The 16170-nt window shown below is 28.9% G+C and overlaps 2 protein-coding genes across 5 annotated transcripts in view; both read left to right on the top strand.

Annotated features, from left to right (window-relative positions):
- The window catches only part of LOC142333250 (clavesin-1-like), a 108009-nt gene that overhangs the window by 25317 nt on the left and 66522 nt on the right, over positions 1–16170 (top strand). The window contains exon 1 of one of the 4 annotated variants that reach the window (XM_075380250.1): positions 1228–1313. The exons of 2 other annotated variants lie outside the window; for them this stretch is intronic. In XM_075380250.1, the coding sequence (XP_075236365.1) occupies positions 1249–1313 (65 nt within the window). In that variant the 5' untranslated portion in view covers positions 1228–1248. Of the gene's footprint in view, positions 1–1227; positions 1314–8546; positions 8578–16170 lie in introns of those variants that run through there. One more of the 4 variants, XM_075380260.1, reaches the window with a different exon arrangement.
- Positions 1902–3488, top strand: LOC142333266 (CDP-diacylglycerol--inositol 3-phosphatidyltransferase-like). The gene has a single exon (XM_075380282.1). The coding sequence runs from the start codon at positions 2354–2356 to the stop codon at positions 3020–3022; it is 669 nt and encodes a 222-aa protein (XP_075236397.1). The 5' UTR covers positions 1902–2353; the 3' UTR covers positions 3023–3488.

Below are 16170 nucleotides of genomic sequence, written 5' to 3'. Positions count from 1 at the left end.
TAGGTCACGTTTATCGGATTATTTTAGGGTTTTTGTTTGTGTTTTCCATGAATTAATTTTTTATCCTTAACCTTTAAAAAAAAATTGCCATACTCAACAGAATATCGCATGTCTGTAGTTGAGCTTTATCTTGTCATTAAGTGGTTTAAATTTATTCAAGAGAAGATAAAAGGAAAATGTCTACTTCAGACATACAGGCAAAGTCTACAATACAAAATTAAATGAAAAAATTCATTCGACGCGTTATGTTACAGATTGAAAAACAAACTACAAAGACCTCGTACTGTTCCTACCTCAGGGTCGTCGCTGATAACTACTTTCGGGTTGAACGGAATCCCAACCAATCGCCATTGCGTTTATCACAACAAACATAAATCTCACGAAGATCTTGTCAGCGAGTACTACACGAATTAAACTTAAAACCTGTGCTGCGGTGTTAATTTGGTTTATCGAGTATCAAGAAAATCTTGGACATCTAGGCGGTAGTGACGTGGTGCCTCGTCATACATTAGTAATGGCGTCCATCTTGGTCATCATTGTCTAACGGAGGAATTAGAAAATTTTGAAGCATGTCCAGATAAACGATATCATTTACGTTTGCCTAATGGAAAAAGAATTTTACAGTCTTTGTTTGTTTAGAACACAAAAAAAAAATTCACCTTAGGGCTATCACAAATGTGCTGCAAAATTTCATGACGGTTTTCGTTCCTCGATATTCGGCATTACGGGCTTTCACCTTGCTGCTGATGTTAAACGTTGAATCATCACTAAAAATTACATTGTCTAAAAATGTATTGTTGTTTGCAATCTTATCCATCATTTCCACTCAAAACAGCAGTTTTGTTGACTTCTATAATGTGTTGAACCTTGGTTAGATTGTATGTCTTCAAGTGCAATCATTTACGTTATACACGCAAAACAGTCGTCTGTGACATCTCTCATGACGCACGTCGAGTTTATCTCTTCGGACTGCATGCAAAGCTTTCTCTGAGTTGTTCCACAGCAGCTTGGTGATTTTATATGTTTAACAGAACCTGAAGCTGTTTGATTTGGCACCAAACCTTCATTGGAGTAAACTGTATACCTATTAGGCGGCTCTTTACCATACTCTCTACGAAAATTACGTTAAACTGCAGTTGCTGACTGCAAATTGTGAAACCAAAACACACAACGAGCATGTTCTGAACCAGTAAATGTATTCATTTTTAACAACTCTGGTGACAGCGTTGGTGGCCGAATTCCGTACTAATGAACTATGTGAGTCAAAACTTGATTGATGTGTTTTTCTATGCAATGAGACCTCAACCGAAACTGTAAGTTATCTAAGTAAATGTTTATATACTTTTAAAGTTGTAAAGTCGTTTTTGAATCACCCGGCATAACGTTCCTTACTGAAGACATTTCAAACAGAATTTTTTTTAAAGTTATAAGTTAGGAAAATCAATTAATACATCTTTAACAATATTTTACTAGCTCATTCTGTTTAAACTTAACGCAATTTAATGAAAATAAAATTGTAAATATAATTATTTGTAAGTTGTAAAATAAGATAAATAAAATAATGTCAAAAATTATGATAAAAAATAAATCACCAATATTATTTTTTATAAAATAATTTTACTCGTTAGTTTTAATCACTGAAAAAAATTTCAATGCAAATTTTAGTAGTCAAAACATAAGCGTGTACGCTAGATAAACCATGTGTATAACCAATGTATAGCAGAATCTTGGGCAGTTTTTAAATGCGCACCTTTACACATTCTTAATTAAGAAAGTGTCATACTATAAAGGGAATATACGTGCATTTGGTCTTAACTTGATTAGCGTTGTTACGTACTTGTATGTATATCTCTACATCATGTTATCTTAATTAGGGTAAATAAGCTAATGATATTGAAATATTCATCGTTATTTCGCGCCTCCGAATCACGGAGTGCAAGGCGATAGCTCTAATATGGCGGTCCCTGCATATCTGGTTTGCTTGAAAAGCAGTTACCGTTTGTATCACTTTATACGTGTGAACGACATGCAATGATAAAGAACTGATTTCATTATTGAAATAAAATATTCAGTGAAGTTTAGATGAGTATCTGCTTGCCGGTTGCTTCGATCGAGAGTAGACGATCTATTAATATCGATTGTGGTGTGGATGCTATCAGATGATGAAGTTTACGTTTAATAATGTTATAAGGATATGTGTTAAACTGGTTAACCTTGTGAAAATTATCGTCTCTTCTTCTTTTCCTTCCTGTTTTAAATTAGAATTTTCTTTAAGTATTTGGTTTTATAGAAATTTATTCGTGATTTTTATGTTATTCAGATATGTGCACTGGTCTAACCTTAACTCTTGCAAATGGTACCTGTGACGTACATAATGACAACAAAAAATGTATTGTTTTTCGTTCCAAATATTATAGGATATGTAAGGCTATTATTAATGTTTGTGTCATTTTATTATATGCCATTCAATTATATTGTATCATCTTTGTGTTACGTTATCAGCGGTTTACTAGACGCTGTAGACGGCTTTGCAGCAAGATACTTCAATCAAATTAGTAAATTAGGTACAATGTTAGATCAGTTAACCGATCGTTGTGGAACGGCCGGACTTTGTATGACGCTTAGCTATTTTTATCCTAATTATATTTTTCTATTTCAGTTAAGCATTGTAATAGACATTTCATGTCACTGGATTTTCTTTTACTCTTCTACATTGCAGAAGAAGACTAGTCATAAATATGTGGATCCATCGTGGAATCCATTATTAAAGCTTTATTACTCAAGCAGATTTACACTTTTTATAATGTGTGCTGGCAATGAAGCATTCTATGCATCCCTCTATTTGTTACATTTTTTCAAAGAACCACAATTTGGGGATGTTAACCTGGTCAGAATAGCATGCTACATTTTTGGTCCTGTAGCAGTTTTAAAAAGTTTCATCTCACTTTTACATGGTTATGTTGCTTGTTGTAATGTGATTATAATTGATGAAAAAGAAAGAGAAAAAATTTGTGTTGAATAATAAATGACTACCAATTTATTATAACAGTGCTAGTGTTGGTTAGAAGTATGTAATGTGACTGAATTGTACTTTTCTTATCTATGATTTCATGCTGTAGAAGAATGCATAAAACTCAGCACTGTACTCAAATTAATATTTTCTTAGCTTTGTGAAGATGTGCTTTAAAATATGTGCAGAATTAAATTAATGAAGTTATTGGAAAGTTGTATTAGATGTAATGGTAGTATAGATACCCGTAGAGTGTTGCTGTCGGATAATTTAATGTTTCTTTGGCATGTCTACCATTTCCTTTGACAAATAAGTCATTTTCTTTCCATTACTGAGTTGAACGTTTTGCTATCATTTGTGTAATATCTGATTACTTACTGTCTTCCTAAAAATAACATGTTATTACAATTTTATAGTAATTTAACTTAAAATAAAGGTGAATAAAGATTGTGTTAAAGTAAATGATGCCTTTCATCTGATAAATTTCAGCTTTGAATTCTAGTTAGGTTTGGAATTATTCATACATTATAAAAGTTTTACTTTGTGTTCCTATTCACAAGTTGTAAGTTTTTATGATGGATTAATCTTCAATTAAAAACCTTACCTAACAAAAAAACTAATTAAACCTCTACTTGAGGTTTGAAATTAATATAGTCCATGAAATTTATTTTATAATAATAAGAGTAATATACTAATAATTAATAAATTAATCCATAATTTTACGATTTTCTTGAATTCATTATTATTTTTGCATTACAAAAATGTAAATAAAAAATCTCATATTTTAAGAAGAAAGATTTTGGTTTATGATGAAATTATGGAAGTTTATGAAGAAATTAATTATGGAGTTAGTATAACAGCATTTTCAGTAACTTTATAAATACATCATTTATTGATAAAAAAATATATTTAATCTGGGAAATACATCCTGGAAATTGAAGCACATAAATTAAGAATAAAATGCCAGTAGGTGAATGTGTAAATCTTCAAAGTTAACACTGGGAACAATTTCACTGCGTACTGTTAATATAGTATAATTTGTGTTAAATGTTAATTTGTCATTGTCTTACATTAATGAGTAACAAATCAAGCAATATTTTCAAACATAATGTTTAATAACTTCCATTATTATTGTAATAACAATAATTAAACCATATTTAATCTCATATTGAGCGATTCTTTTATACTGCACTACTACAGTGTCACACCTGCAGTATTTCTAATTGCTATAAGCGTTTGCTCTTATACTGAAAGTAGTATAGAAGATAGTAAAAGAAATATTCATTTTATAATGTCAAGATTAGATTGAATGTGTCTGGAGCCCTACTGTGATTATCAGTTCATTACAATCTTCATTATCAAGATGATCTTATCGCATAATTGAATTCATTCTTTTGAATGGATAGAATTGTAGATGGAATTGCTCTGACTCTCTTAATTATTATAGCTGATTGGCTTGACCTGCCCTTATTACATGCAGTTGAAAGTTTTCTCTATGTAAGGGCAATATACTTGTACATTTCTTTCTTTACCTTTTAACTGATTACCAAAATTTGTTATAAAATAAAGTTATTTTAACTATGTTAGTAAGACAATGTGAACTTTATTTACATCAATGTCACTGGTAGTGTGTAGAGAATTTTTTTTTGGATTTGTCTAAGAGAGGTTTGTTATGGCCGCTATAAGAGTTTAATTTTTTGCCATCATTATCGCTTGTGATGAAAAAATGTTGTAACATAAAATGACAGAAAAATGTTATGTATATTAGTGATAGAGTTAAAAAAAAATCAATTTCTTAAATCTGAATTCGTTTTTTGATTTAAATTAAGCTTTAATTCATTTTTATTAGTTTGTATTGGTAATCATTTATATTTTTGATAGGCTAAGTAGAATTTGGCTAGATTTGTAGTTTTATACATTTTGATTCTGTATAAAGTAAATCGCTGCTACTTCTTTTCTTAATTATCTTGTTACTAATTCCTAATTATTAGAGCATAAAATGAGAATTATTTCTAGACTTAATTACAAATTAATATTTGACTTCGGTAATTTAACTTTACGATCTCTGTGGTGAAGTGGTAGCACCTTGCCTTCCATCTTGGTCAGGCATGGCATTTTTCATGTGGTACAAAATCTCCATATTTATATTCCCACACACAAGCTCTGAGCCTATGTGCTGAATTTATTCATCAAGAAAAAAAAATTAATGTTTATATTATTAATATAATATACTTAATCTAGATTGCTGTGGGTTTTTCTCATATGCAGGTTTTGAACTTCTAAAATAGCTATAAAATTGGTCTGAAGTATATTGGAGTCACAAATAATAATTGATTCAGTGAATGTAAAGATGGTAATACAATCTGTCTTTTGTCAAGATTAAAAATGAAAACAATCTGTTAACTGGATTTGTATATACTACAAATTAGTGGCAATAACTTTATCTTAAAAAAGAAATTCTTGTTTGATTTTATTTATATTATGAAAAATATGTCCTATTGTTATACTCTAAATTATAAAATTTTTTTGTGAGAGAATTAACATGATAATATAAACAATGGTTTACCCCTTAAATACAATGTTTTTTTTTTAATAATATTTACTTGTTTTTGTATGTATTGTCATTATTTTTAGTTTTTTTTGTAGCAGTTTTTATTTTATTGCTATTTTAATTTATAAGAATAAATGCTTGAATTTTCCAGTTAGTAAAATGATTGAAACACAAAGACACATGTGGGCGTGGTTGCACATGCATACGCATACACACATACACAAATATAAGCATATATATGTATGCTTTGCATTGGCAGGTAATCTGAGCAGTTACTTGATTGACTTCAATTTTTGCATAGTTTGATATACCATAACAGATATGCTTAGGATCAGTTAATGCAAGATTTATTAGAAAGCAGGTTTGGACAGCGAACCCACCAGGTTGTTCTAGTGGTGAACTCGTCATAGCAAATCAACTGATTTCAAAGTCGAGAGTTGTAAGGTTCAAATCGTAGTAAAGGTATTTATACAGGTTTAAATATTAGATCACGGATAACAGTGTTTTTTTGTTGGTTTGGGTTTCAATTAACCACACATCTCAGGAATGGACTGTACAAGACTACACTTCATTTACATTCATACATGTCATCCTCTAAAGTACTATCTTACATTGGATCCGGAAGCTAAACAGAAAAAAAAGGAAGAGGTTTGGATAATGAGTGACCCCTGCAATGTCAAAATCCATGCCATCGGTACTCTTGTTAGCAATCACTTTTGTGAGTATCAAGACCTGTTCAGATGCTAATCCATTGTGTAGAGAGAGGTTAGCTTCAAGGTTAGAGTTTTATGGTAAGAGGAATAAAGCATAAACCAACCTTAATAGATGTAGAGTGGAACTCAGAGACAGCCATTTAAAATCACTGACGACTTCATAAGATGATATCTGTCGTACACATCATTAATATCACGTGGTATAGTCTCTCTGAAATGACTACATATCCATTTAAACATAAATTTACTTTTGTAACCCAAGGTTAAGGGTAAATTACCTTGGTAATTTATCCCGAACCTATATTTGTAAAAGTCTAACCTTAACTTGTTCCACAAAACAGATTTACATCTGAATAAGCCTCAATAACTCACAAAACTAATATCTAATTGACTAATACTGATAACACAGCACAAACTTTGTTCTTGCATGAGTCACTTGCTGACCAAACCTGCTTTCCAACATTTAGATCTTGTGTTTTCCTGATTCTAACCATATCTTCTATCGTACATTAAATTTGAAAGAAAATTAAGTTGAGCAAGTAATTGCTCAGAATTACCCATTGACTAATTTAGAAGTGGGCTATTAATAATACAATTATGTTAAATTAGTGAAGTAACAACATTTATATGCTGCTTTTGTATTTATAGTGAACATTCGTACAGTTATATAATTAAGATTGGTTGTTTGTTTTCTATCTTCTCACTTTATGTTTGCTGTCTTCTCATTTAATCATTTCATTTAACATTTAGCCAATTTATTTCTTTTTAATAAATATTAAACCTTTGTGTTGACAATCTTTATTTCATGGTAATGCAACCCCTTGTTGCCAAAAATATCTAGGTACGGGTTCAATTGTTTTTTGTCTCCCACAATATCTTTTCCAAACATTTAAATAAAAAATTATATTTATATTTATTTTGTTTTCCTTGATCTCTGTTAGAGCTAGAGAGGTTTCAAGAACTATTCCTTGACATTTTTTTCCTAGAACCCATACACACCACACACACACACATTTCCTTGATATTTTTAGAATGTTCTTTAATTTTTTGTTTATACATTAAATATTTTCTACCTCTTTTTTACAGTAAATGGCAAAATATATATGTATAAAATAAACTTTACAACTTGCAGTTTTAAAAATTACACGTACAGTTTACCCAAGTAAAGCATCCCAGAGTCATATGAGTAACTGAACCGAACTGAGGATCAACCAGTTGGTTGATCAGTGCAAGTAGTTTACAAAAGAGTTGATACATACACCTATTATTGATTGTTTTTTTTTTGTATTTTATGACATGAGTTGATTAATCTATTTTATTAAGAAGATATTCTGTTGAACTGGCTATTTCTTCTTTGGGTGAAGTGAGCGTTTTTTTTTTTTGGTTTGATTAAGAAATCAAAATTGTCTGCAAGTGAACCTTCCTGTTTGAAATGGATTTTACAATTTTATGATTCTAAAGTAATAAAGTTGTTTATCTTCACACTACTTTTATATTGTATGCTTAGTATTCTCTTGATGTAAATTATTTACATTCTAAATGATAAGCTGTGTTTTTAAATGATGTCATTTGCTCATGAATTATATGTATTGTGTTTATTAAATATCTTGTGTCTTGATATTACATATATAACAATAAAACACAAACTGAATGATGTAAAAAGAATATTCTGACATCTTCAATTCTTTAATTAATTTTTATGATTGCTTATAAGGTATAGGTATTTAAGTAGGTAAATGCAATTTGGTTTTTGGATTTACCATTGTTTTTTTTTTTATATATGCTCGACAAGTTAAGTCTTATTTAACTTAATACTATCATTAATTTATTTATTTGAAAATGATTGTTTACTTGTACTGAACTTGCTCAACAAGTTTCATACATTCTAACATTCTAATTAAGCTTGTATAATTAATCTTTGCTTCTATGAAGTCACCAAAGGAAATGCTAGATTCATTGTACTGTGAAAGAATCAAAGTTAATTTCATTCTCATAATATATTATTTTTCTAATGAAGTAATGTTTATTGTGTACATGCGAGGTCTACTTTATGTGCAGTTTTTATCAGTGGAGTAATATCTTTCTGTGAAACTTTCTATAATCTGTTACATCTATTGAGTAGTAAAAATGTGTTGATTTTGTTTCTATTTGTTGCAACAATTTATTAATATGTAAATTTTTATTAATGTACCCCACCACGTGAAGTTATGACTACATTTATATGATTAAAGTAAAATTTAAAAAAGTAATATTTGATATTTTTTTTTAAGTTTTCAGATGCTTGGCTATCAAAATTTATCAAGGTATTACGATTTTTGAATACATTTTCTTATAATTACTATTAACTTTATTTTTACAAAATAATGTATTTGACCAAACATAGGCCTATTAATCTTACATTTGTTTAGTTAATTATTTAAAAGTAACAAGCTAATTTTTTTGCAAATATCAGGATATATCAATGTTCATTATGTAAATAAAATGGTAAAAGAATCTTCACTGAAATCAGATTTCACTGTACATATTTATAATTATAAATAAATTTTATAAATTATCATTATTGATAAATATAAATTTTCAGAATAAATTTAATGAAATAGAGATAACAATTTGTAAGATTGTAAATATATTCTTTTAATAATGTACAACAAAGAGAAGCGTAATATAGAATTATATTATATTACCTTTACAAATAGAATTATACATAGTCGAATATAAATTATAAAAATTAAGCATTATGAGAAAAAATAAAAAGAAGAAAAACTTTTAAACAGATGTGTTTGTGTGTATACACATCATAAATCACACATTGTTACCAAAGATTTCTCAATGCATACAGCACTTTTAATATTTTTGTATTCTCCTGACCTAAAATTAACCGAAGTTAGGCTGAGAGGAAATTAAACAAATATGTTCAAAGTAAATTTAAATTTATAACATGGGCTTTCATATTCAATTTAAAGTGACTGTAATTTTCCAGAAGAGTCTCAATTTACAGGATTTCATTTTAAGTGGAAATTTTCCGAAATTGAACACCCATGTAAATTGAAGGCGCACTATATAATAAATTTATATAGATAACTAAATAAATATATATATATAAATTTATATAATAAATCTAAAAGTATAGATTTAATCCAACCTAACTTAACCTACCGTAGGTTAAGCTTGGTTAGATTATTTATTTTTATTATACAAAGTTAAATTAGAATTTTAATTTATTGATTTTCTCCTTTCTACAGTGACTGACTAATTACAGATCGGCTGTGGACATTTTGAAAAGTACCAAAATTACTTAACTTTGACTTTACTTAACTGTAATCCTGCCGAACCTAGCTTTAATGTAATTAAATTTACAGCCATTTCTAATTGAATATGAAAGCCATGTTATAAATTTACTTTATGCATGTTTGATTAATTTACCTCTTAATATAGGTTAGGTTTATTATAGGCCAGGGGATTAACATTTACTAAGTGAGTGAGTTAGAAGTAGTTAACTTAAGACTAATTTCAAGACCCACCGCGTTGGTCTAGTGGTGAATGTGTCTTCCCAAATCAGCTGATTTGGAAGTCGAGAGTTCCAACATTAAAGTCCTAGTAAGGCCAGTTATTTTTACACAGATTTGAATACTAGACCGTGGATACCGGTGTTCTTTGGTGGTTGGGTTTCAATTAACTACACATCTCAGGAATGGTCAAACTGAGACTGTACAAGACTACTACTACATTCATACATATCATCCTCTGAAGTATTATCTGAATGGTAGTTACCGGAGGCTAAATAGGAAAAAGAAGAGAGGAGACTAATTTCAAAGCAATGCTTCCGCTCAAAATATTTTCATGCAGCATAACCTAAAAAAAACCAAACTTTTATCTGAATGTAAGAGAAGCATACAATATAAAATGTTTATTATCATTTCAGTGACAAGTTATGATATTAAACAAACATTAGCTGTCTCACTAGCAACATTAGCTTTTAATGTAACATGTGCAATATTGACTATTTTGTTAGCATGCTTGGTTTTAGTTCTCATCTCAGGTTCATTAGTGGTAGGGGCAGACATATTTTCTCCGGTTATTTTATTCAAATTGTATTCCTTGTTAAAATGTGTGTAGTTTTTGGTTGCAATACTAAAGTAAAAAAAATCTGTATTAGAAAACTAATTGAAATTTTAAAAATAAAATTACAGTGTAAATTACACTTTTTTTTTTTTTTTACATTAATCTGAAATATCTTATATAATAAAAAAAAAATATATTGTAATGTAGACAAAGTCTGAAGGTTGTAGACAGGATTGAAGAAATTTTTTGTTGTTCTTTTACATTAAAATAAAGGGTGTGATTAGATACTCTAATTAAATAAAAATGTGGTCTTCTTATACATTTTGCTAAAATGAATTTTATAAATTTTTTAGATAATATAAAGTATTTCGTGCACCAGTATTTCATTATGAAACAAAGTATTTATATTTTGTTCAAAATAATCAAATATCTAAATATACTTTTAAATTCTGGGTAATATGCTTCCGTAAACCCAGTTTCTTTTTCAGTGATTATTTTATGTTATTAAATTTAATATTGAATACTCCTCTGAATATTCACTCCCATAAAGTCCTGATTTGTCTTTTTTGTCAGTAAGCCTATGATTAAGCCTTAAAAGGCCATCTCTGCAATCCTTCTCCCTTCTTGTTACCATTAATCCCAATCCTTCCAAAGTTTATGGTTTGATTCTCTAGCTGGATTCCTTTTTAAGGCACAAGATTACCAGTCCTGCCACTAATCAAAATATTTGGTAGGTATTTCTATCAAGAATTTCTCTCTCTTAATCATTATGGTCCTAAATTATGGCACTGGATCCCCATCCTACTTTATATGAGCTAGAATTTGCTATCTGATTAATACAAAGTAACGCATTACATTAGTACTAATTATAAATACTATGGTATTTATAATTAGTACATTGTTGAAGGCACCAACTGTTATTACCTACTTAACTTCCTCTTTGGTTACAAACTATTAAACACTGAGGAATTCCTAGTGTTGTACAAGTAGCAGATAGTGGGGGATATGGCGTACCATCTAGTCCAAGACCAAATAGAGTTAAATTAAATGTACAGTAAATTGTTTATGAACTGGGTCAGTGTTACATCTAAAAGACATCATTCTGAAGAAGTTAATCATAAATACAGAAAATATGTTGAGTCTTTTAATTACAAATTTGTTTAAAGGTTTTCAAGCTGATTGATTTATCTAAAAATGAACTTTGTAAATATGAATACATCTTCATAATAATTTATCATCATTCTTTACTTGGACCATACTGGAAAATTTTGTATAGTTTTACTGTAACTACCAAAATCTGAGTTACTTTTCCATTATTTTTAGCCATATCGACGTAATTTTAATATAAAATAGCTGATATTATTGTTAGTTATTTTGCACAAGAAATCACATAGTTATTTTGTTTAATTGTTTAAATCTATTCTTAATGAGCATAAACCAAATCTACTTTGTTCCACTTCTTACGTCATAATTATTAGTGAATATTTTTTTTTTTTTTAAATTTGTCTATCTTCTATTAATTATTGCTTCATAAATATATAATGAAAGAATCATTATTAAAAATTGATCTTTAAAAAAAATCTAAAGATATTATCCAATAATAATTACTTTTTAATAATATTCAGTTCATGTTTCCTTATTTTTAGCATGTAATCTAATGGATTTCTTCTGTAGCTTAAAAACTGTTTCAAAATTATTTTTATATTATGAAACAGCATTGAATAATGTGTTGGCTTGAACATCCATTTTTGATATACAGCTCTCTTCAGTAATATCCTTCAACAAGCCTATTTATTAATCTTTAAGCAAAAACTTTTAAACTTAACAGTTTGTAAATGTATGTACATCATACAAAGGGAAATTATGGTTAGTACTCAAAGAACATGTTGATGCAATGCTATGTACAGTATTTTATACATGATCCTATTTTTTAGATCAACTTAATTTTAATACTTATAAAACTTATTTGTTTTTATTTATCAATAAATTATATTAAATGATGTCGAATAGCTGCATGTTTATCGATAAAAATTATCTGTTTATCTATAATGAATTTTAACAGTATTAGATCATTCACATAAAATACAGTATTACTTGACTATTTATCCATGATACATCATTGATATTCATTAAATAAATGTTTCGCTATATATTATACTAAAATAATAAGATTAAAACTCTACACGATGATTCTTGTTCAACTAGTTTACCGTTACGTTTTGATAAAAAAAGTTACAATTTTTAATGTTATTTCCTTACTAATTCTTATATTTACAGGTTTCATTAACAAATTTTTCCTTACTTTACATTTTTAGACTTAACTTTAAAATTTACAGTTCTACATAACATAAATAAATTCATGTTCATTTAAATTGTGTACTAGCTGTATTATTTAAATAAAGAGAACTACATTTTTTCGGCTAGAACCCGGAAAAATTATAAAATTCAAATTTCCCGTGATCGGGATTGCCATTTTTCACACGTCGCGTAATTTTATTTCTTTTCCTCTTTTTATAACACGAAAATATTGTAATTGGGCATCAGTTTGTAGTTATTATTTGTTTATGTCTAATATTCTTGCATAAAGAAGTTGCCATATTATGATTTAACACACTTTTACCTTTTTATAATTGTATTAATGTTAAGTAAATAAAATAATACATTTTTTCAAACCTCCTTCACAAAGCTAATTAAATTTGTTTTAAATTATTATTATTATTGTATTTGTTTACTTGTATAAACATATTCAGTCGCTCTTGCGCCCATTTTTACTGACGATGTCAATATTATTTTAAATTTAATCATTATTTATTTATCTATGTAATTTTTACGCAAGCATTTTCCCGTTCATTTCTAAGTGCGGGAAAGTACTTACTTCTTGTAGCTGTAAGTTTCCAGCATTTAGTGGAAATAAAAATTTAGTAAAAATTGAAAGAAAATTTCTGTTGAATCATTACACAAATCAATACGCCCGTTTTAGTAACATTTTTGTATAGTTTAATGTTCGTTTTTGTTATGCACTATTTTTATTTTATAAAATTAACGCGATTAATAATTTATTTTTGTAGCTATTTTATAAGAAAAAATAAGGAATATATGTGTCTCCCAGTTCCGAAAGTCGTTATATCCAATTTTTTTTTTTTGCTTAAATTGCTAGATGGTATCCAAATGCAAACATATCAGAACGCAACAGTTACATAAGTAACTTTCTTGATTTTTAAGTATTTTCCACTTAAAAATCAAGCTGAGAACTTAGTACAGTTCTAGATCTTGTAAAGTCTTCAACACAAATGTTCCATTATGTCTACCACCCAGTTACTGGATCAAAAATCATATGTCCTACAGCCTTTCACGTTTCACTTACTGTGTCAGTTCCATTTGTCATTATGTCAAAACAATTCAGCCTTGCCAGTTTTTCAAAGTCGAGAGTTCTAAGGTTCAAATCCTAGTAAAGGCACTTACTTTTATACGGATTTGAATACTAGATCGTGGATACCGGTGTTCTTTGATGTTGGGTTTCAATTAATCACACATCTCAGGAATGGTCGACCTCAGACTGTACAAGGCTACACTTCATTGTAGCCATGTACATTATATGTAACGTTCATTGTGCGTTATGTGTATGTACATTCATACATATCCTCTGAAATAATACCTTACAACGGTTTCGAAGGATTAACAGAAAAAGAGAGAGAGAGAGCCTTGCTAGTTTAATATGAATAATCTTATTAAAACAGAAATTCCAAATGTTTTATTATTTTTCGTGCCATGTTAATTAATAACTTAAGAGAATTTTTTTTTGTTTGAGTTGGTACACCTGATGTTTATTTCCGCTCAGATCATTCTTTATTCTGTTGTGTTTTGAAGAGGTTAAGAGGAACATTCAAAAAAAGAAAGTAACTACTAAGTCTACAACATCAGCTGTAAAAAAAAATGATTCTCCTCTTCCCTGTTGCTGGTCATTCCTACAGTCTCCCAGATCGTATTTTTGTCAGGATTGAAAGAGAAATTGGTGAGAAATTAACCATTGTAAATCCTAAAGAGTATGAAGAAATTTTTAACAATTACGGAACAATATTTGAATTAGATACAGATCTGGAAATCAGCCGTATTGGGCATTCCAAAACATGAAGAAACTCCTGACAAAGCACAACATCACTATTAACCCCTTGTATCCCGCTGGTCACTATATTAACCACTGGTAATCAATTTTTCAAATTCTAATTTATCATGAACCACTTAACATAGAAAAAATATTTTTGTATGGATTTAATCACAACACCTTGAATTATGAGAAAATGCAATAACCATAACAGCCGTGTATAGTGTAGATATTTCATAAGGGATCAAACAGAGTACTTTTTTTTCACAGATGTCATCGTTTAACTCGTTGTGTTTTGGTATTTTTTTTTGTTTATTTGATTCTTATATAATTGCTATGCAAACGTTAATTCAACAGAATAACGAGTGAACGTGACTTTTATGAAAGGAAGAAATAATTTTAAATAATTTTTTTTAAACCATACTTGTTCTTTATTCAAAATATTTTTATACATGTATCAAAAGCAAAACAGTTTTATATATATACATATATATCAAAGTTAGATTTTATACTGGTTCAATGACACAAACGTACGCACGTATACTCCTTTACCTTTACCGAAATCTCAATTTTTTTTAGTTACAATTTTCTGAAATGTAGTGTTTTTTTTAATTTATATAATCACTTTTTATCGGATATATATAAATTTTACGTCAAATGAACCAGAAAAGTCTATAGTTTATATAAATATAAAAAAACAAAGATCACTGATCACTAAACAAAAAAAAAATGAAAAACTAAAAAAAAATTGTAATTTTTTTATACCATATTTGTGCGCGCGCGCAACATAATCAAATATTAACAAAAATTAATTTTTGTTGAAAAATATAAATTAATAACGCATTTTTAACATACCCTAATTTTTTCAGATTTTGGATGGAAAACAATTCAGTAATAGCGAGATAAACAAACATTTACCGAAATCTCGATTCGCGCGCGAAATAAAGCGGGAGGTTAAGGGTTAAAGTGTAAGACGAGATTGACTGCAAAATGAATATTGGTGTTCCACTGAGTATTTACAAAAACGGCAAATCCTGGAATGAAACTACACCATAACCCATTAATTCAGGTTGAGAAATTGAATGATCTGAGATCTTTTCAAAAGCACTACGGGCCTGAGTGGGATACGCAACCAAAACTCCAGGTTTACAAACAACTATTCATTGATCAAGAAATTATTTAGAAAGAGAAGACAACGGTCAGGAACACATATCTGAGGATGATTCTAGTGAAATACCTTTAGAAGAGGAAAATATTTTGAAACACTTTTAAAAGATATATTACTTTTTTAGATTTGGTGATAAACTTCTAAATACGAAAATATAATTTCCTTTTGACAGTTAGGCCTAGTCCTAGTGTGCCTTTTTGAGATATTTTTTTTTGTCTTCAGTCATTTGACTGGTTTGATGCAGCTCTCCAAGATTCCCTATCTAATGCTAGTCGTTTCATTTCAGTATACCCTCTACATCCTACATCCCTAACAGTTTGTTTTACATATTCCAAACGTGACCTGCCTACACAATTTTATCCTTCTACCTGTCCTTCCAATATTAAAGCGACTATTCCAGGATGCCTTAGTATGTGGCCTATAAGTCTGTATCTTCTTTTAACTATATTTTTCCAAATGCTTCTTTCTTCATCTATTTGCCGCAATACCTCTTCATTTGTCACTTTATCCACCCAACTGATTTTTAACATTCTCCTATAGCACCACATTTCAAAAGCTTCTAAT

Source organism: Lycorma delicatula, chromosome 1, assembly GCF_047948215.1.
Source record: "Lycorma delicatula isolate Av1 chromosome 1, ASM4794821v1, whole genome shotgun sequence".
Classification (NCBI taxonomy): Eukaryota; Metazoa; Arthropoda; class Insecta; order Hemiptera; family Fulgoridae; genus Lycorma; species Lycorma delicatula.
This window is presented reverse-complemented; position numbering and strand designations above follow the sequence as displayed.